This window comes from Chironomus tepperi, unplaced genomic scaffold, assembly GCF_022539635.2.
Source record: "Chironomus tepperi strain 1889 unplaced genomic scaffold, CSIRO-AGI_Ctep_v1 contig_177, whole genome shotgun sequence".
NCBI lineage: Eukaryota > Metazoa > Arthropoda > Insecta > Diptera > Chironomidae > Chironomus > Chironomus tepperi.
In genome coordinates, this window is record NW_027226299.1 from 1,669,544 (window position 1) to 1,691,831 (window position 22,288).

The window sequence follows — 22,288 nt, forward strand, 5'->3', positions numbered from 1 at the left end:
CCCGGGAGTCGAGTGACATTTTCATTCTGGACGTGAGCAGACAACAACCGTTTTCGGTGAAAAGAGATAAATTATTTAATCCTTTGAACTTATCAAATTGGAAAGGTTAGTGATTTAATCAATGTCCGCGACATATTTTACAGTAGACAAATTTATGATTTACGAAAATTTTGCGTGATAAAAAAATTTTATGTCTGTTGAATGTAAATTTTTAATGGCATCGATTGTGTTGTTAGGCAAAGCAGCCGATAAAACAAAATGTCACAAAAAACTAATCTTTGGCACATTTAAAAGCATGGCCTTTTATAAAGTCAAGGCTTGCAGTCAATGCAATAACTTTTCGGCTTTGATTAATTTCAAGTCGGGATATACAGGGAACGTTTTAAGTCGATATGTATAGTTTATGGGATTCTGTGATTTCATTTAATGCCAAACGTTGAATTTAGAGTATATTTATTTTGAGGAACAGGCGAGCTGCTCAGTCACAAAATGTTCCAAAATTAATGCAAGCTCTTATCGAACTTCACGGACCATAAAAGTATATGCAAAAAATATGCATGATCTGTTAATAAGCTACATCATAACCAAATCCTTATCGATTCATCTATTTCACACGTTATAATGGCAATAAAAATATAACAAGATGCGATCGATTTTTATTGAGATCAAAGAAATTTATATTCAATGACAATTAACTAATAGTTTTCTGTTCGGTAGCCTCGATCTCGTTCAAAAAAGAGTTTTTTATTAAATTTAAATATTATTACGATTTTTAATATTATTTGGTCATCGATGGTTTTGGCAAAGGTGGAGTTTAAATTTTAAAATTATATTCAAAGTTATGATTTTTTTGTGGTTTTGATTTATCGCTCTACGGCAATTTGTGATGTAAAACACGAATAAAAAATTTTTAGTAGATGTTCCCGGAACGAAACAACTTTTCTATTTATCTGGACTGAACTGATATTTTTTGACAATTTTTTATGCAATTCAGTAGAGGAATTAATAAAGTATATGCAATTTGAGATTCAATAACTTAAATGTAGGTGGTAATGGTCATCATCCAGATTTTAAGGATATTTTTATTTTTCTTCGGCTACAACTATTCATATTAAATTCTGTCCATTCGGTTAAGTATAATTAACTCAATAAAATCTTGGCGACAACTCTTGATCCTCTATAAAGACAAAAACAAAAGACTTTAAGGAAACAGTTTAAGCTTATATAGCAAGAACAATGGACATGATGAGCTGATGATTGTAAATTGATCAACAATTTTGTGCTAAACAAAATTTATTGTTGTTTCGATTCATTAAGCATTAATAACAATCAAGCTGTGACTTGAATGTCAGCACACAATAAGTAGGTAAATTGGTTCTTCATTAAGTATAGGTTTGCAGTAACAGGATGTCAATTTAAGTAATGATCTTCCTTATAATACTAATGATTCTTCCTTATTCCTCTCTAGTAGTAAATATGCATAAAATTTAATTTTTTCTAAATATTTTTTTATTCAATCTTTTAGTACTCAAAAAGACATATTGATTATTCTGCAATACCACTAACGTATACACAATATTTATATTAATTTCTTCGTCTAAACTTTAAGGTTCACATTTCGATGAGCAAATATTAAAAAAAATAAAAAGTGAAAATCTTTAAAAAGTGTTAAAAAGTCTAAAATAATATTCAGCATCTCATGAACATGTTATCTGGTTCTTTGACATTTGTTATCCTTCCTTAACCAATCAGTATGTATGTGTATAATATCTCTAAATATGGCAGTTAGTTTAAAAAAATTTACATAATCGTTCTCTTGTTGGCTTAAATTGGACGTATATTGTGTTTTAAACAGTCTATGCTCTTCTATTTGGAGTCTCTGTTGTTGCTGGTAATGAGGCAAGATATTCCAAGGCACGTTGGATCTCTGGTGGGATTGGTGGTGGTGTTGGGAGATGAGCGCCTAAAATAAAGTACAAACATTGAGTTAGATTTCTAAATTTTTTGGGAATGTCTTCAGAATGACTAGTCAAAGATCATGAAAAGCTCTTTAGATTCTACAAAAATGGAATAATCTTCAAAGCTCAGCACATGAATTATTGAACTACTTAATTAGTAATCCGTTTAATCCATAAAATGAGTAAGGAAACTAATACTTGTTCATCTTCAGATGTCAATGAGCCAAAAAAAGACTAAAATAGTTTTGCTTAAAATACACAAAAAAGTGTTAAAAAGTCATTCAGTGACATTTCCACTCCTTAAAATTTATAGATGAAAAAAGCAAATTCCGAATATGGAGAAATTTATTTATGGACATATTGTGGAACTTCCGACATACCTTGTGGACGGAAACCTATAAGGTTAAAAATATAAAATCGTTAAATATCATGAAATTAAATAAAGCATTTAAAGATGATTTACCATTTTCATCAGCTTCCCAGATGACTTCTATGAGTTCGCCTTCGGGTGATGTATATGAGTATTTACCACGTGCAACCTACGAATTTAATGACATTAATTATATCAATAAATGTTCAATATTTGGACTCAAAAATTTTGTTTGTGTTTCGAGGTTCAAGTTCAGCTGTTCCATAAATCAATAAAGAAATTAAAGTTTATACTGCTTTTTTAGGTGATACAAGCTACTTTAATCATTCAAGGAGATGCCTTTGTTGCTCTTTGTATGATAATGGTCGATGAAATTAAGCAGATAGTGTAATATGACACAACTTGTATGATAAAATCGAGGATATGTTTTGCTGCGATTTTTTGCCATTATATAAATTTCCTTGACAGTTCTCACAAAAATTTAAATTTTTAGATCACATGCTGTCACAGATATTATTGAACAAGAATCATTCCGATTTTCCGGATTCCACAAAAGTTCGATATTTATTCAAATATTTTTATTGGATTTATAATGCATAAAAATTCAAATAGCTCTTATCAAAAGACTGGAAATATTTTGCTGCTTATGCATTAATTCCTCAATAAAAATGTGCACAAAAATGTATTTGACTTGTTATGGCATTTTTATTAGTGATCTTAGAAAATTCATAGATTTTTGTCTCGTTTTATGGTTTTTGCTTAAAACTAAGCTTTAAGTCACTCTCCTGTGCCATAAACATGACATGATTTTCTGACACTAATGATGACTTCAGACCATAAAATAGAATGACAAAGCAAAAAGTATGTTTATGTTTATAGTTCTAAAATTGGCCTTTAGGAAGAACAAAAACATTGAAATTAAGAAAAAGTTCTTCCCAAACTCATCCACAGAAATGACATAACAACTCCAATGTCCTTGAAATTTCTGTTCACGAGACCTGTTCGCTATAATAAAATCGATTCTAAATGAAGAAAAAACGAGAAATTTTTCTATTCAGACCCTAATTTGCATAATCATTTTCATTCTAATCTTTTTATTTCGGAACATTCCTGAAGCCATTGCTTTTCACGATCATCAAACCGGATCATGTTTTAAGAATGATTCAAATTGTGAAATGATATTAACATTTCAAGTTTCTGGATCTATTCTTAGATAGGAAAGATATTTCTAGTTAGGGGGTAGTAAATTGTGGAGGAAAATGGAACTGGATTCACATCATTATTTAGTGACTTCTTAAGAAAAGGTGCAGCAAAGTAAGCAGTTAAGAAATCTTATGAAATTAAGCTACATCCCCCTAATCCTAGCCATATATTTTTTAAATTAACTATGATTCTTGGCAGATTAAGAAATTTACGATACTAGATATGATTCTAGCATATATTAATATTAGCATACGAGTCTAAAATTTAAATTGCTAATATCTTTAGCCGGACATTCTTCCTTATTGGCAAATAGTTTTGGCTACTAGAATGCAGCTCGTATCTTAATCCTATTAATTCAATATCATATTATTACGGTTCTTTTTTGAATTTTAAATAGTTCTATATTTTATGAGAATCTACTTCCGACAAGAATAAATTTGAATTTTGAAGTTCAAAACAGAATTTTTTCTGAAGAATTTATTGATTAAAATTAAATCTTCCTACTCAGCAGCTTTCTCAATAACATCAGATGCTCAAGTTTGGTTGCTAACCATCGACCATATTAGCCATTTCATTTAAGGATTAAATATAAATTTATTCCATTTAGCATTGCTAATTAAGTTAAAAATATAAACAAAATTAAGTGAAAAAATTCGCATATTTTCTCGATAATTTATTGCATTAATTATATAAAAATTATTCAACCGACATTCTTCTGCACATGGAGCATCTTCCAAGGCTTTATTGCAAATGAGGCAGAGAGAAAATTGTAATAAGAAGAACTACTTTGAATATTTTGAGATTCTTTCGAATGGAATATGTTTGTTGTACCGATTGAAAGCGAAAGTGAGCTTTTGTGTTGGATAGTACAGTGAATGAATTGAATAATAATCATTTATATCCTGGACCTATCCAATAAATCTATTATTTACTTTTGAAATCTGGATTATTGCATAACATTAAAGAATATTCAGATTCTATCGCAAAATCAATAACTGTTGTGACATTTCCATTCTGATACTCGAACACAAGCATCTACATTGCCAATTCCACGAATTTACGCAGTAAACCGCAATGCAGTAGCAGAAAAGATTCTCAAATTAATTTAAATATTGCATCACCTCCAATATCCATCATCGGTTATTATTTCAGAAGAAAAACATTCACATTTTGTGTGCATATTAATAATAGCCAGTCATTCCTTCATTCATTATTCGTTTTTCTCTCACGACTATCGTCATATGCGGCATTTTTTCCTTTTTGTCATCTTTATGCAATTCCCTTACAAAAAATGATTTATACATGAAGTTTTAATAGTAATCGATGAAAATATTCATAACTAAACAGCCTGCAGATCGGGTCATAATTTAATATACAGACTCATTGAATCATCATCATCAATAGAGTTCAATGCTTGTAAAGAAAACGAACATGCACTTAGAAACGACTCAATTATGAGTGTCGATAGATGTCTTGCGCAATATCATATTATTATTATTTTTTGTGTTTGACTTGAATATTGGAGATGGCAAAACAGCATTTAGACATTTGACATTGATTTTTCTTCTTTTTGTTATTTTTATACTCAATTTTAAAGTTATCATAACGATCATGTTCCAAACACACGGAGGTTGGCTTTTACTTTCGGTTAAGATATGATGATTTTGAGAGATTTGGTGATGAGAAACTGGTTTTAAGTTTTTGGGGGACTTGTTTTGATTAAAATATGGGGGTTATTGGGTTATATATGGTGTGTCTGACTGAATATTGCGGAATGGAAGCTCTAACATGCCTTTATAGGTTCTTGAGTCATGCTCAGCTTCCACAAATTACACACGATATTATATTGATGTCACGCATGCGATTTATGATCTCTGAGCTCATAATCCCATTTTTACCTTATAAGTACCACAAAAGCATAATTGAATATCCGTTGAAATGTTCAAGAGTCAAGTCTAGACACAAAAACCGTTAATGAATGAATGAATAATTATCCAATAACTATATTTTTTACGACGTCATCAATATGTTTAGGTTCGTGGCTGTGAAGATATTAAATGGCTCATTCAGTTTGTCATTGAATCTAATTATATTATCTATAGCTTTACCTCATTCATGCCACGTGCACTAATTGACTATAAATGTGTCGTGATTGTTTTCATTTCCATTTCGAGAAGAGTTTGCAGAAAAATGGAATATTTATGTCGTAAAAACTTCAATATTTGCGAATAATGATTAATAAGCATAGATAGTATTTGCGCATCTTCACGTAATTGCCCAATATTGAAAAATCTCATAAATGTAGACATTTAAGCAAAATAATTAATTAATTTATCTTTTTCTGCTGCAAGCAATGACTTTGTGCAGTTAATCAGCAAATTAAATTTTTACAATCTTGTGTACAAGGCGTGTGTAGCGAAATCTCAATGGCCTTTTGGCAGATGAGGAAGATCTTGTGACATTTCGAGAATCTTCATGATTTCTTGACCGATTTTGTGAGTTCAAACTGTTTGAGATTGAAGATAGTCAGTAATATGAGGTAAAAACGATTGAGTCAATATTTGACTCGAAGGGTAGATTTAGGGACACAATAATGACTTAGTCTTAAAATTTCTTGAATTTTCTGGCACAAAATAGATACATGATAATTTAATATCATATCAAATCTATCACTAGCTATGGCCAACACAAAATATATCTTGTATATCACACAACAAGCAAATACAAAGATTAGAAAGCTTTGGAGCTTTTTTTCGTTGATGTGGAACAGCCAAAAATATTATTTTTTATCTCAAATTCAAAATTTTTGAGATCGTTTAAACAATTTTCGTTGTGATACTCACCATGCCTTCATTTTCAGCTCCAACATTTTCGAGATGTCCTTCTTCTTCGGCAACGATTCCATTTCCAGTTTCATATGCGTATTTGTATGATCCATCTGGATTGATTTCTTGTTCTTGTCTGTGGAAAATTAAGGAAAAATGAGTAAGGATCTTAGATTTCAATGCTTAATATCAAATCTATTCAAATTCTTAGCAGCAAAAGGATGTTTATGACTTACCTCAGAATTGGGATTGGTGTGGTTGTGTCACCTCCTTGTGGAGCTGCTGATGTAACGGCAATAAATGCCAATGCTACAATCTGAAGATAAAATGCAGGAAATTTAATATGTATATTACAAAAAGGGCATTATGCATTGCATAAGATGAAAGTTTTCGATGCTGAAATTTGAGCTTTATAAGGAAGTTCTTTTGAAGAAGATTTAAATTTCTGAATATTTAAAAATTGTGGATTTTTATAGTTTGCAAATTTATATGAATTTTATAGTTTCAGTAAACTTGAGAGGCGTCAAAGAGATTAAAATTCAAACCCAGCTTTTGACAGCTATCATAAAATATCAACACAATCACTTCACATTTGGTAATGAACTTCACAAAAACACGCAAAAAAGTTGCAAAAACGATGACCAAAAAAGTTTAATTTAATAAAATATTTTCCCTTGAACATCAGCATAATGGACACGATGTAAAACATACGTGATGAGTAAATTGCAACCATTAAAAGTGAAGTGTCGTTTGTGATTTTTTCTTTATATTAAATCGTTCATTAAATTTAATGAAATGTTGGATATATTTTATGGATATTTTGTATGATTATTGTCATTATGGAAATTTTTCTTTTTCTTCTTCATCGTTATGACTTGATGGGTTTTTAATATGAGGACTTAGGAGACCATTCATTATTGTAAGTTTAAGACTTTGGCTGATTTTCAAGAATCTTTTGGTTAACATCCCCTAAAGTGCGAGAATTTGAAAATATAGCTTAATTTGAAATGAACTGAATAATTCTTAGGGGGTCATATTCAGGATTAAAACTAATCCTTAATGACATCTATTCTTCTCAAACATGAAATCTGCTAGAAAATCACAGAAATTTCAGTTTTTTGAAATAGTTCCATGCATGAAAATCAGCACAAAATTTCAAATTATTCCTATTTTCCCTAGTTCCACTTGGGCTTAGCTCTCAAACTTCTCATTCACAAAATTTTCCACAATATTTCATCTTAGTAATCCATGAAATTTAAATTTTTTTCTTCAAAATCCTTTAAAGTTCTTCAAAATTTCAAAAACTTTCAATAAATTCTTATTTAAATTTAACGATTATCACTTCTTATATTCACTTACAAGGTATTTCATTTTGATTATTTCACAAAATATAATAATTCACTGAAAAAATTATATTCAATTTCTTTATCGGAAGTTGTTTCTACAAACGTGTAAAAAAGACTGCACGATCACAACTGAATTACATTCCTTATTTATACAATTTTCCCATCATGTACATTGGTCCGTTTGTTACTGTGCATGCACAGTTGGGAAGGATTGAAAAATCATCTTCATGGATTTTTTTTACATGCAGACATATCGATACATCTACATGATACTTTTTTTTCTCTTGTGCAGCGCTTACTCATATCATTCCGTCTCTTTCTGCTATCTGCATTGAGCATGAGTAACTATCAAGCTCGTAATTCGAATATTCGACAATATTTTTCTCTATGGTCTAAGTGAACAACAATAAGAAGAGGAAAAAAATAACAAAATGCGGCTCTTTATGAGCAATAAAATATATATATTTTTTGCATGGGATGATCATGTCACCGAACTCTCCGGAATTCCAAAGGCAAACAACTTAAGGATAATATTCATTTCAAGCTCATCTTCCTTGAGGGTAAGGCTTGATGTTATTCTCTGCTTGGATTTTTTTTATTGTTAAAACAGTCATGACTGATAATGGTCGTGATCGTTTACATAAAATGTGGTGTAAAAGCAGCAGGATACAGGCTCTGAAGATTCACATAAAATTTTTCTATTCCCACGCATAAATGTTGGGGTTATGGAGCTTGTAATTTGCATGAAATTCTAGTTTAAATTGCTTGCAAATTCGAATTTTCCTCGAAGGCTTGGTAGATCCTGATATTCAGATAAGAGCATGGAAATTCAGCTGCAATCCAGTCGTCATTCAAAACTCAAAAGCTAATTTAAGTACCTAACACTCAACATTGAAGATAAAAGTGCTTCAATTTCAGCAACAATAAGTTCATTCAGACTAAGTAAAGCAAAGGCCAAACCCGATTCTTATCAAAATCTCCAAAAGTATCTCATTAACTCCTAAAAATTATCATATCCAATTAGCAAATCCAAAAAAAGTTTCAATCAGATATCAATCAAAACTCAATTCACACTCCATTCATGGTAGATTCCTTGTAACATATCTCAATGGTAATAAGCTCAAATTCCTTGACAAAGACCCTACGTCAATCAAATCAAAACAAAATTATTTTCTTTACACATTAATTGCCGAAAATAAAAATAAAAATTTCTCATAGTCATGCATATCGCACGCGTAGCATTTATCGTTGGCGTTATTGTTGATTGCAGTCGATCCTTCAAATTTGTGATTATGCTCATCATCGTCAATAATAATAGAGACTTTTTTTGGGGATGACTAATCGAAAGTATTTAGTGTGAAATGTCCTTCAATTTCTTCGTAATTAAATGCTATTGATGCTTTTTCTGAAAGAAATGAACAATAAGCCTAACTATGGAAATTGATTGAAAAATTTGATTGAATGTTCAGTGATAGTAGGCGCAGGATTTGGGTAAGATTTGCTGAAAATTGAAATTAATATTGATTTTTAAGGTTTAGATTAGGATTGGGTTGGAAAATTTGGAATCATCGAGAAAGTTAGACTAAGTTAAAGCTTAACGTCGACTAAGATTGACCTAAGTCTAGTCAACTCTATACAAAATTCAACTCCACTTCTTGCTCAAACCATAATATCGACCATCTATAATAATACAAGACAGACTCATTTCTTCATCATTGTCATAATAGGCTAGTCAGCTTTCGACCGTTGTCTATTTATCCACGAAATTCAGCCTAAAGTCCATGATATATCACACTCCAATTATATATTTCTTCTATCAATAACATAACACCTCATTCATTCATATGCCTAACCAATTTGCCACGTGATGAACATTATGTACTTTACTTCCATTACAATTCTCAGAAAAGCCACATAAAAATTATTTCTTTTTTTAAAAAAAGTTTCTTTTTGAAAAATTGTTTTATAAATTTATTTACATTTTTCATTGTAAGTAACCACATTGATGTTTTATGTTGTCTTGTCTTGTTTTAATTGTACAAATGCCTGTACTTTTAATCACACTATTATGTCATCATATGGGTCACTCGGGTTTTTCTAGGATTTTTCTTTTAATCTTAAGACTAGTTATTTAGTCATGTTTATTGTTAGTCATGATTGAGTAGATTTATGTGGTTGGTCTGTGTAGTTTGATGTACGATACGGATAAATTGAAGACGATTGTTGTAAGATGAGATTCAAGGAGATGACATCTACAGTCATTGAAAGGATATTGTCGGATATTTACTGGAATTTGTGTTTTAACACCTTATAATAGTCAGGCATCAGCACATTAAGGCAGATTAAATTTTAAGAATCAGTTTATGAGATTAATCTTATTAAATTCCGATCAGCACTAGCAAAGAAGCTTACAACTTTGCTTTACTTCCCGAATTTCAATCGAAAATGTCTATCAAGTCATTAACCATCTCACGTGCGCTAATGTGTCATAAATATCCTAAAAACATTAGCTCAACAAACAAATGAATCGAAGAAATCTGCAAATCAACCGGCAATCAACCTTTAATTTCAGTTTAAAAACTATATAAACATCTATCCATCAGTTTCCTGACATAATCTTTGACGGTCAAAGTTATTTATTCTTCATCTTCTCTTTCTTTAACATTATGATCTTATTATGTTTTTTGTAAAAAAATAGTATTATGTAATCGAAACCTTTTCAACATCATCAGAATTGTATTATGGACGGGAAAGAAGAAATGTTAACATATTGAATGACAGCACTGATGCCACGAGAAGTTTAAGAGCGGTATATTCATCTTCTTCGTTCATTCATTTATTTTATTTGGGATTAATATTTTTGGATGAGTTGGTTGGGGTCGAAATTTGGCACGGTACACTTTAATGGTGAGATTCGACAAAAACCGCATACGATTCAGACATAAAATTTGATGACATTTCAACAAAATCAATTGATCATGCATAGTCAGATCATGCTGGAGCTACTACAATATCACACTAAGTCACCCAATGAAATATTAATTTCTCGTATATATCTCTGTTGAATAAATAATCTTATTTCTGCCGGTCAAAAGGTACTTGTAAACATAAGATTAAGCATGTTGGCCCTTTTCATCTTCCTTAGTTGTCGAATATTAAAGGTCGACAATTTAATTAATCTTCATACTTTAATCTGTCAGATTTATTGCTTCTTGGGATGTTGAATTTTTGGCAAGCACGCCTCTTTATAGCTATCACATAATCAAATAAATATTCAATATTCCCGCACGAAATACGCGTTTAAAAGTAATTTTTTATCCTTTTACTTGACCTGAACAGCATCCTCCAGACAATTCTGTAATTTTTATTTTTTACGTAAGGTTACTTACGGCTTAATTTTTTGATGATAACTTTTCCACGGAGACCAGAAAAATTAATGACTATTGAAAGTGATGAGTCAAAGACGATCATAGCCTTCGGGCATCGATCAGAACTGCACAATTATTGACATTCTTTTTATTGGAATTCACAATTAAGCGAATTTAATTTATGGACATTTTGGAAGCAGTCTGCAAGACGATTCCATATAATGTATATTGTCTGTTTGTTTATTAATTATAGTTAAAAACTCAAGGAGCTTAAAAGCTTCTCTTTTTTAAGATGACACAATGTCCATAATTTAATTGCGTTTTTTATTGTTGAAGCAAGTTCATTATTTATTAAAAATTGCTGTCGTGACTACATAAAAATTTTAATCTCGATCAATGGGTTTTGACTTAAGATCTGATGGTAATACAAGTAGCGGTTAGGGTGATCCAGTTTACATTGATTGATTATGTTCAAAAATTCAAAAATATGGTTGAAATTCCTCTAATCCAGTTCAAATTTTCCGGTTCTAAATTAATTGATCCGGTTCAATGCTGATTGATCCGGATCAAAATTCAAAAAGTGAGAAGAATTCTCAATTTTTCAAAGAGAAATGCGTCAAATCTTCAAACTCCTTTTCTTTTCTACCTGACAAAGCCTTGTGACTGGATATTTATTAACTCTTGCAAAAGATTTTTGATCTTTTCTACTTGTTTCATTTTTATGAGGGATTTATATTGAATCTTTACCATATTTTACAGGCTTTTAATTGTTCGTAATTGATTCATATAGAATAGAATGTGATTCGTAATGACTTTTATGGTGATTTTGTGCACAGAATAAGCTACTTAGACATCAATACGTTAATAGCCGTAATTATTGATTTAAATTAATTTATGAATCAGAGAGGAAAGTCGTAAAGTTTCTGCAACTTATTGTTATTTTATGGATAAATTTGTAAGTAAATACTAAAGATGCTAAATGAGGTATTAAGATTCTTAAGGTGTTGTTACTTAAAGTGGTGACGAAGACTTTAGTAATTTAATAGCCGCGCAGAACTCCTTGAAGAACAATGCACCCTAAAGTGACATGTGAGGTAATCAATATCAATGTCAAAGCTTTCATATTGTTTGGCATTTTTGCAGACATAAATTTCATTACCAAACTGTATTTCCAAATATTATCAGCAGTAGACTACTGTAAAAAGTCAATGAGGAACTCCCGCAAATACCAATAAACCCATGCGAAATTTCAATAATTCAAAAGATTCACAACATGTACCTCCCATTCCTGTCATCATTTGTTGATGATCCGAAACAAAAATGCAAAATATGTACACATTAAAAAATCAGTGGGATACTAGGAATGATTGACAGTTCTCAGTGGGTCAAATTGTCGTTCATTAAGCAACCGAATAAAAAAATTAATAAAATATGTTTAAGCATCAACAATTTGTTGACGATCGATGAATGCACAAAAAGCTAGTGTGTTAATTTGTATATGTGTAAAAGTTCATAAAACACGCATTAAATATAAATAAGACCCATGTAAAAGGTGATGTAAAAGACGACAGAAAAGACAAATTGTGATGACCTTTAGCAACCTTCTTTCTTCGTCTTCATGCAGCTGACTTTTTTTTTGGACGTGATATTAATGTAATGCAGATTTTTTGTCATTTTCTTGAACTGTATGAAAAATTTGAATTTTGTCCGTTATTAAATGACTAAATAAATACAGCAGTCCTGTCAAATCACGCTTATCTACACCATCAATTCATATAAATCCAATAGTTTATAGACAAAATGTCTCAATCCGATCAACACTTCCACGTAAAAGATAATCCACCAACAAAATTATCCATAAAAAGTGAATTTATTTTGTAATGTATGAAGATGATCTTCCTCAAACAGACTGTAAATATGCTTATGACATTTCCAATTATTAAAAGTTGAAATATAAATTTTATTTATATCTTCAAGACAGGAAAGGAATCAAATGTGTAAGGATCAACAAATTAATTAAAGTTTCTTCATCTTTATTGTCACGAAGTTCATCGAATGATTGCGCCGAAGGAAATTGAAAGTGATGGACGCATTAAAAAGTATTTTAATTAATATAATTCGTTCAGCCTACGTGTTTGCTTCAATGAAGGTATTAACACACTTTTCTTCACTGTCCTTTGGCTGTGATGAATCAAGAATTACGAAATGTTTTCGTTACATCCAGTATTTCGTCAATTTAATGGACCTTTCTTCGTGGCGCATAAAATTACAGCAGAAGACAAATGTAAAGTAAGTAACATAATGGTCAACATAATGAGAGACTTAAAACACATTTTACAAGCTAGAATAATTGCTTCTTTTGTAAAACAATCTTCTCTTGACCTTAATTCATAGCTCACGACGATGATGAGATAGTAAAAAAAAGAAGATAATGAAAAAATTTCTCGACTTTCTGATTGTTGTGACATTGATATAATAAATCATTGGGTGTATAGCATAATTTTACTATGCAAGCTTCTGATGATGCCTCAAGAATATCCTATCCTTCTTATAATTAGACTAGAATGGCATATTAAAATACAACATTGTCGTATAGTATTTAAATGTTAATGTAGTTAATTAAGTAAGGATGGTCAGCTGCAAGCAGATAACTAGAAGATTGCATAGCATGACAATATACAGCATAACAGACTGTTTAATGATTATGACCTTAGAATCAACATTTAGTCATACGATCTAGTATCAATAGCTAGAATCTTCGGGAATGTGGGTCAATCTGAATTGTATGTTCATCTAGCGATGAACACTCAAAGCCCTCAACATATAACAAAGCTAATTCCAATTTGAACAAGCGCTATAGTCAGCTACTTCCAATTGATCCACAACTCTCCCTTATCTCGACCATCTTCATCACACAGCATTGCATTAAAATGTTTTCTTTGTAGCTCATCATTTTCGCCGATCACAGAGTAATTGAGATAAGTTTAGCCATATTCAAAAAAGCTCATACATGTAAATGCACAATGAAAAATATGAATTATGATATAAGTACATGCTAATTATAACAGGCAATTTATTCCAAAATATAATATAATATTATTTAATCGGTTGCTTTATCCACCTTTCTTCATGCCAGACAATGAGTCTAGAAAGATTAATCACAGATTTGTCTACTGTATATGATTACTGGAATCTTTGTTTGTTGCTGATGATTTATCGTAATTGTACACTTATGAATGAAAATGAGAAATGCTTTGTGATGCAAGTTTGGTCATAGAAAATGGACTTTCAGTCTGATGAAATGTTTATGGAGTGAAGTCATTTTTTATAGGGCAAGAGGTTAAACGTGTGGTATATGGTTGTGTTGATTGGGAAGCTATGGGAGATTTTGTAACATTACTGGATGTTTTTGAGGAGCAACAGTCTCCAAAACTTCCAATATTTAACAAAAGAAAACCTCAATTCTCATAGTTCATTCCAATTAAATTCCATATCCAAAAGAGAGCATAGCACACCTCTCACATAAAGATCAACAACAACTCAATGTATTACAACACAATTCCCCAGCTCCATTTCACCGTCAATTCGAATTTTTTGACAATATCTTCTTGTCAGATGATTTTCAATTTCACACCATACATGCCTCACACAGGCATATCGTTCAAATAGCGACAGCATGTAATGTGAGAAGCAATCAATTCCTCAAATTTAAAAAGAAAAAAAAGGCATTAAAAATTACCCATTCATGCACGATCTCATTGCAGGATGATTTCATCTTAACTCAAGTAGCAGAAATGAGTACAAAAGAAAAGAAAAGGTTGCAGCATTTTCAAGTTCAATCTCATGCTGTTCATGTACGCGAGATAGTTTTGCGTGCATAGTCATTAAGACAATAAATAATTGGATCGATGATTGTTATACAATTGAGAATGTGCATGCACGTTTATAGGTAAAATGAGAAGAAGTCAAAGACATGCCAATCCCATTGAATTTGCTGCGCACTACATCAAACGATTTGTAGCTACTAGCTACATATTTTATTGGTTATGCTTAGTGACTTGTTCAGTTTGTGGACTTGGATTTGGTTTGGAAGGAGCTAATGGATGGTTCTAAATCTATTAAGGTTTTGGGGTAGAATGCTAAGTAGACTACGACACCAACTTGACGACATCTCAAAGGCTTCTGAATTCAAACCTTGAAACAGCATGCAAGATCCTTCTGGAACGGCCATAAAAATCACGACTCTCATTACTAGTACAAACCGCATCATATGCACTGAAAGCTACTCTTTAATGTTCATTATTTTCATTGTCACAACAAATGGATTATAATTGTCATGTCTTGTTAATGTTGCTGTCATGTTGCATCGTGTTTCATGTTCCAATTTATTGTATTTATTTTTAAATGCATAAAATTGTCTCATTTTACTTCTTTTATGGTTTTATTTATAAAACGATATTTCATTTATTTCTCTTGCATCAATTCAATCATAAATAAATAAAAAAGAGCTTAATTAAGTTAATTAATTGTTAGTAAAGGAAGTGAGTGTGCATGAAAAATTAGTCTGTGTGCGGTTAAAGACGAAGGTCAGGGAGACATCACGTAAAATTTCAATTTCACAGCATTTTAAACTTTTCTTTGCATTATCGTCATTATTTTTTGGTTTCTCAGTATTTATATCCGGACTGTGGGCTGTAACTTCCACTACCACCGCCTGGTCTTGGTTGATTTGAAAATCCTGGTGCTGGTGCTGGAGGTGATGGAGCTCCTGGTCTTCCTGGTTGACCTCCGAATGATGTGCCTGCAGGTGGAGATGGTCCGGATGGTGGTCTTGGTTGTGAACTTGGTCCGGATGGTGGTCTTGGCTGAGAACTTGGTCCAGATGGGGGTCTTGCGCCTCCTCCTTGAGGTCCTCCGGGAGATCCAGCTGTGTCAGGAACAGCTAAAAATATTTCATTGCAATCACAATTCATACATTGAATTATTTTAATGACTATTTTAAAGGTATGATCGAAAAGTTAATGATTCACATCCTAATAAAGCAATCTCAATGGACACACGTTCGGATGTAATCAAAATCAAATTACGTCAATGACATAATAAACATTAAGACTAACCCGTGGCAAGAGCAGCTTCATGTTCAGCAATAGCCCTCAAATTCTCCTCCGGAAGTGGAACTGGTGTAGGGAGTGCATCTCCCGCAGCTTGGAATCCATTCTCATCAGCCGTATAAGTAATCTAGACATATAATTAAATAGTTATTATGATCCATAAAATGTCAAGCATGTGAAACGCTAGAAAAAAGCTTTCCATACCTGGATGACTTGACCTTCAGGTGACGTGTAACTGTATGAACCTTGAACAGTTTGAATGGCATTCTCTGATCCTTTATTTTTTACATCTCCCGTTTCTTCGGCTCTTATGCCATTTGCAGACTCATAGCTTTATTTTTAATAATGAATTATGGTTAGTGAAATCAATGGAATTGAGAGATTGTATCGATAACTTTATTACCTCCATTTAAATGATCCGTCTCCATTGTTCACATTTTCATAAGATATAATCTCAATTATTGGTCCTGCGGGTGCTGCAGGTCCTGAGGGTGAACTTGGTGGTGCTGGACGTCCTGGAGAAGGCGGTGCTGGTCGATTTGGTGCCGGTGGAGGATTAGCTCCAGGATATGAAGGCGAGATTCCACCTAATGCATTATTACCTGGTCCTTTTGGTGCCTGCAAGCCTGGACCACCTCCTGCTTGACCTGCTCCAGCTGGTGGCAAGTAATTATTGTTCAATTGTGCACAGTTTATTGAACATAATGATGCCGCCACGAATATGGTGGTGATGAACTACAAATTGAGTTAAGAAATATTTTTGAGTTTTATAGCGCATATCATGGAATTTTAAAGGTGTGGGTTTAGTTGACATTTATAGTCTTATTTAGAAAGACTTTAAGACTTGCGAAAATAAATTCAGGCATTTAAAGCCAAATGATTCAATTTCACCTCAAAGTAGATGACAATATTCTTTTGGAATTTCCTCACAAGACAAATGTCATCACAGGCGCCAAACACCAATCAAAATCGCATATCCATTTGCAATAATTCCCCTTATCATCATAAATATTGCATCCAGCTAAGAACTCATTTAATTGAGTCAAACTGAAATATTTCTCATTACATCTCATAAAAAATAACCACGCGCCTTTATAAAATATGAACTTTTAATTTGTTGCTGCTGTTGCATCTGTTGATGCTGATGCCTTTTATGAATGAAGATGAAATTTAAACTCGAAGCAATAAAGGAGGGAATTGAATATGCAAGTGAGTAACATCATAAAACAATGAGAAACATGAAGTCATGTACACGAGCCATTGTTTTCATATATTTATATTTTTCATTACCATGTCCATATATGTATGGCAGAAAGGAGCCACAATAATATACATTTTATATTGAATCGTATTTATGAGGGGAGATATGTCAAATTGATCACGATCCATGTGACACTTTACACTCTATTGGATTGAATTGGATATGTGAAGATGAGAATTTAGGCATCGAAGGCTCAATTGAATATGCTTTTGGTATGATTTGTAGTCCAAACTTTTGCATTTCAAATTTAACGGTTTTTTTGACATTTAAAAAACACGTGGAAATTTTCATTCCACTTCAAAAAGTTTTTCTCATTTTTCATTGACTGTAGCATAGAATTGAATGAACTTTTCAATGCTCATATGTTCAAAAAGATGGCAAAACATGTATTTAGACATTTCAAGATCTTCAAATCCTCAATTTACATCTAAAACAGAATTGAAATTTTTGTCATACAATCATCGATTCATCATCTTAATTGCTCATTTTGCTTTCAAAAATCAACAATAAATCCAGTGTATGAATTTACAGACTTCTCATTTTAATTGATTTCATAAATAATTTATTTTTGCTATGATCTATTTTGACCTTTTTATTGCATCTTCGAATCGATACATACTCAGATGAGTTTATTACTATTTGCTTTGTATTTTTCCCATTATATTATTTATTGCATGGGACATCACGCTGAGAATGTATAATGTTTATAGTTTTTATAAGTCACGAAATGAAATTGTTTTGAAAGCTTCTTCTTATTTCCTCTAACATGCTCATTTTTGTATGAATATTAATAAAAGCTAAAACAGATTAAATATGAAGAATTTTGCAAGATAGTAACAGAAATGTATGAAGTGTCATGGAATGCTTCTGATTCAGTGATGTTTATCGCAAGAAAGAAGGCGGTTAACACGCTGTTTTCGTAGTCTTAATGAATTATCTAGAAGATTAATTGAAGTTTTTTTTTTTTTTCTGAGAAATTTAGAGAAATGCATAGACCAGAGCTATAAGTCGAATCAAATTATACATAAAATTAAGTCGACAAGATTCGACTTTTCCATACAATTCCATACATTAAAATTCGAAATTTGGAGGTTATCGTATAAATCTAATCAATTTCAAAGTCATAGTTTGAAAAAGTTATGTTGAATCTTGCAAAAATGACTTTCTATTAATTAAATTACCGAATTCCAATATTCCGCGAATCCTAATCTAAACCCTCATCATGAAACTTATTGTAATAAAGGTTACACAAATCATTAACATCGAAATCTTAACAATCATTTTTTTGCGAAATAATGAAATGCAATAAAATTTTTTGTGGGAAAAAATATTGAATTTTGACAGTTTTTTTATTGTCATTATTGAAATGGTAAGTACTTTTTGTACATATTGAATGAATCTGGAGTCAATTAGTGTCATGGATGGTACTTATGGATATAAAAGTTCATATGAAGTCAATGCTGGATTTATTTCAATTTAAGTAATTTCTTTGAATTTTACAGAATTGTAAGAACTGATGTGTCCATGCTCTAGGATGTAGTCTAGAAATTCAAATTTCTCTATCCTTCAGTAATTGTATTTTCAATAATAGTTTTGTAGTTCTAATACAGAAAAAATTTAATATAATTCGTTCCAGCACTTCCTTTCAATAGTTTCTAACTAATTCGTTAATTCTACCCAAAATCTCAAGCTAGTTCATAAAGTAAATTTTCAATGAAGACATCATAAAGCCGCTGACCAAATAAGAGCTTTTGAAGATCAATTTGTCTCACAGTATGCTTGATCCAATCATCCAATAATCATAAAGTAAATTTATCATTTATTTAATATTCACAATTTCCTTACTTCATTTTATTACAAATATACTTGACTCTTTATGGAGCTTTTATGATAATGACAAAAGAGACACAAAAGTTGGCGCTTAAAAGAAATTTTTGTGGAGATTGATTGTCGCCATGGGAATTGAAATAACAAAAAGATTCCTAAAATATGAGGAACTCAATCGTCACATTATGCTACTTCCAAAATTTTCCACAAGATCCAAATCTTTTCATGCTGACCACACACTCTTGTGTCTTTCCGTCACTATCCAAAATTATAAATGACCAAAGCTTCTTAGGTAACTCCAGATTAACACACAAAAAGTAAATTTATTATTGGTCATTATTCATTGAGAAGTGAAACGAATGATTTTAGGGCAATAAAGGAACATCTTGTGCCACATATATTCAGCCACACAATTGAGAATCATTAATTTATCAATTTTTCATTTGATCAGTTCCAAATAATTGATGCTTATGTAAGTCGTGCACTTAACACAGATTTTTGACACGTACCAATTTCATTTTCGTTTTCCTGATTCCTTTCTTTTGCTAGCTATTGTTATTGATCGCTTTTTTTCACTTTAACTTCAGAAATTGACTTTCATTTGATTCGAGTAAGCCACAAATATAGAAAATAATTCACAAATGCACTTTTTTAAATCACGAGACCTTTTTAATTGTAAGACAATATCCAGCAAAATGACGCTTTTCAAATGGTGAGACATTGTTTATATATACCTTCAAAAAACAGAACTAGGTGCATTAGATTAAAATATTTTTTTACACAAATTCACAATTCCGCAAATTGAGAGGAGAATTCGATGCTGTTGCACATAGAGAGGAGAAGAAGAATGCAATTTGATGGAACTGATGCTGTGCCATAGGAGGCATTAGTATTCTATTATTCAATACGGATTTAAGTCACGATGACATAGAAAAAACAAAATAACATCATTGATGAAATTTTCCATTTTTTTCCTATAAAATGTTGACTGCTTTTATTGATGCAGTTTATGCCTGGAAAATTGAAGATGAGTGTGAGCAGTTTGGTTCTTGGCCAGAGCATCATTATGCCTAATTTCCCTTGTGTCTACCATTTTGTTAGTGGATAAGCCCAGTTTTGAGAGTTCTACTGATTGTAGATCAAAAATATTTGAATTTGAAAAATACGTTAGAATTTGAATATTGAAAACCCGTTAATTTGAATTGCAATAATTGAACCTTTCAACGATCTCTAGATTAATGTCGCTGCATTTATAAACACAAAAGCTTTAAGCATCTATCGGAAAATGCGCCCTGTACCACCAAAATCCTTTCAAACTCATCAATTTTTCCCCTGCTGTTACTTTCAATGTATCAAATATTTATGAGGTACACAATAGCTAGCAGCTAGCAAAAATGCTGTAATGGAAGGGAATTACGACTAAGAACTTAAGCTCATCATAAATTTTGTCATAACACTTGTAGGTTCTGCACTAACAATTATTGTAACATATTTGACATTATTAAATCCCATTAATGTTCACATCTAAAAAAGAGCATAAACACCTAAAGTATTTAGATCCGTAAAAAGCATAGAAGGTGCGGCATCAACAGAGTATCGTCCAGCATCTAAATTAATAATTTTCCGTGCAATTTCTTTGCACATTTGCAGATCATTTCAGAAGAAATTTTTGCAATTTTTTTGTTCCTCATCGTCTGCCTGCTTTCTGTTCTGTACATGAAATATATCGCTTTACTTTTTAACATATCACGATTGGCTCTCGACTTTATTTTCCTTCTTTTCTACTTACATCAGTAAAATGCCATTTTAAATATTAAAATTTTTTACATTGCTTAAAAATTTATTTTACGTAATAAATGCAATTTATCATTGATTGTTGGGCCTAAAGGTTCAGTTCTCTTTTTGTGTAGACTTTGCGAAATTTTTTAATTTCGCGATTTAATTGACTGCAATTAGCGCTTCATTTTCTTTAGCTGTTGCTGATCTATTGAAATAATTCAATAATTTTTGCTGTACATTGTCTCCATGAGGATGTAATGGCAAGTAGTAAGACATAGATTTGATCAGGCATTGAAATTAATTTATGGAAAAGTTCTGAATAATTAGATGACTGAGAACCTTGTCATGGTACAGGGATGAAGTTAGGATGGACGCCCATGAGTTTCTTATCCTCTCTTTCATCGACCTAGTCAGCAGGAATCCTATCGACCTACCGGAATTTGGTTGGCAGTAGGGGGTACTAAATGTCTGTGGGAGATGGAATTATAACTTATGTTACTTGAGTAGTCAAGGCTTACAGCTTTTCCGGAATCTAATTACCATTTCAATGTGTTCTTCTTAATTATTGTATCCTTGCTATAGTGTAACAGCTTGTCACTGTCCATAATATGACAAGATAATCCCCAGAGAAGTCAACCCTGATTAGGCATGCGGAATCAACCTATTAAATCAATTATTAGAAACAAATGCGTTCTACCTAGCTTCTATGACAACTCCAACCATACTTAACTTAATGACTTGTAAATAATTCTCTAATGGCTAGCATAATTTTACTTTTAAATTACGCGGATGATCTTTCAAACCAGAGTTCTCCATTAAATTACTGAGAAAAATTATTTCATGCTTAACAACAATGTTTAAAGTCAAGCTTTTTTTTCATTCATTAAGTCAATAAATTAATTTCCATTTACGGATTGAGGACGACCAAGTCGCAAGTGAATTGAATGTAAAGTATTGATGAGACTTGCGTGCTGCCTATATATAGGAGTAAATTATTATTTTTAAGGAATCTTGATGTTTCAATATTTTTATAAGTAAGTATTGGTGCTTAAAACAGAAAAGAGACCTTTGGGTCCGAACCTTTTTAGGTTCCGTGTCTGTTAGGGATGAAAGCTAGCTCTTTCCTTTAAGAGATCCGCAAGCTGATTACAAAAGGGTAAAATTGACTCCTTGACCAAATTCTCTTTCCCCCATAATCACTTTGTATGCTGAAGTTTTCTATTAGAGCTCTATTAGGACT

General features: G+C 31.7%; 1 protein-coding gene and 1 long non-coding RNA gene across 2 annotated transcripts; both read right to left on the bottom strand.

The window, feature by feature from the left end:
- Positions 1-1,844: 1,844 nt before the first annotated feature.
- Positions 1,845-19,959, bottom strand: LOC139089536 (pupal cuticle protein 36-like). The gene is made up of 11 exons (XM_070639090.1): positions 19,779-19,959; positions 16,585-16,916; positions 16,386-16,512; positions 16,188-16,308; positions 15,770-16,012; positions 14,719-14,771; positions 6,593-6,672; positions 6,375-6,492; positions 2,422-2,497; positions 2,339-2,353; positions 1,845-1,963 (listed from the first exon to the last, which is right to left on the bottom strand). Exons 1-11 carry the CDS (start codon positions 19,785-19,787, stop codon positions 1,857-1,859), a joined length of 1,281 nt encoding a protein of 426 aa, XP_070495191.1. The 5' UTR covers positions 19,788-19,959; the 3' UTR covers positions 1,845-1,856.
- A 1,040-nt stretch (positions 19,960-20,999) lies between these two features.
- LOC139089476 (uncharacterized) lies at positions 21,000-22,099 on the bottom strand. Its single transcript, XR_011544301.1, has 2 exons — positions 21,589-22,099; positions 21,000-21,516 (listed from the first exon to the last, which is right to left on the bottom strand). It is a non-coding gene; the product is annotated as an uncharacterized lncRNA (long non-coding RNA).
- Between the last annotated feature and the right edge of the window lie 189 nt (positions 22,100-22,288).

Bases quoted from the DNA above. Each gene is read 5' to 3' on its own strand.
- LOC139089536 (XM_070639090.1), bottom strand. The intron at 16,309-16,385 runs GTATGGAAAGCT...TTATATGTCTAG, and splicing joins CTGAAGGTCAAGTCATCCAG to ATTACTTATACGGCTGATGA. The intron at 6,493-6,592 runs GTAAGTCATAAA...AATTTTCCACAG, and splicing joins ACACCAATCCCAATTCTGAG to ACAAGAACAAGAAATCAATC.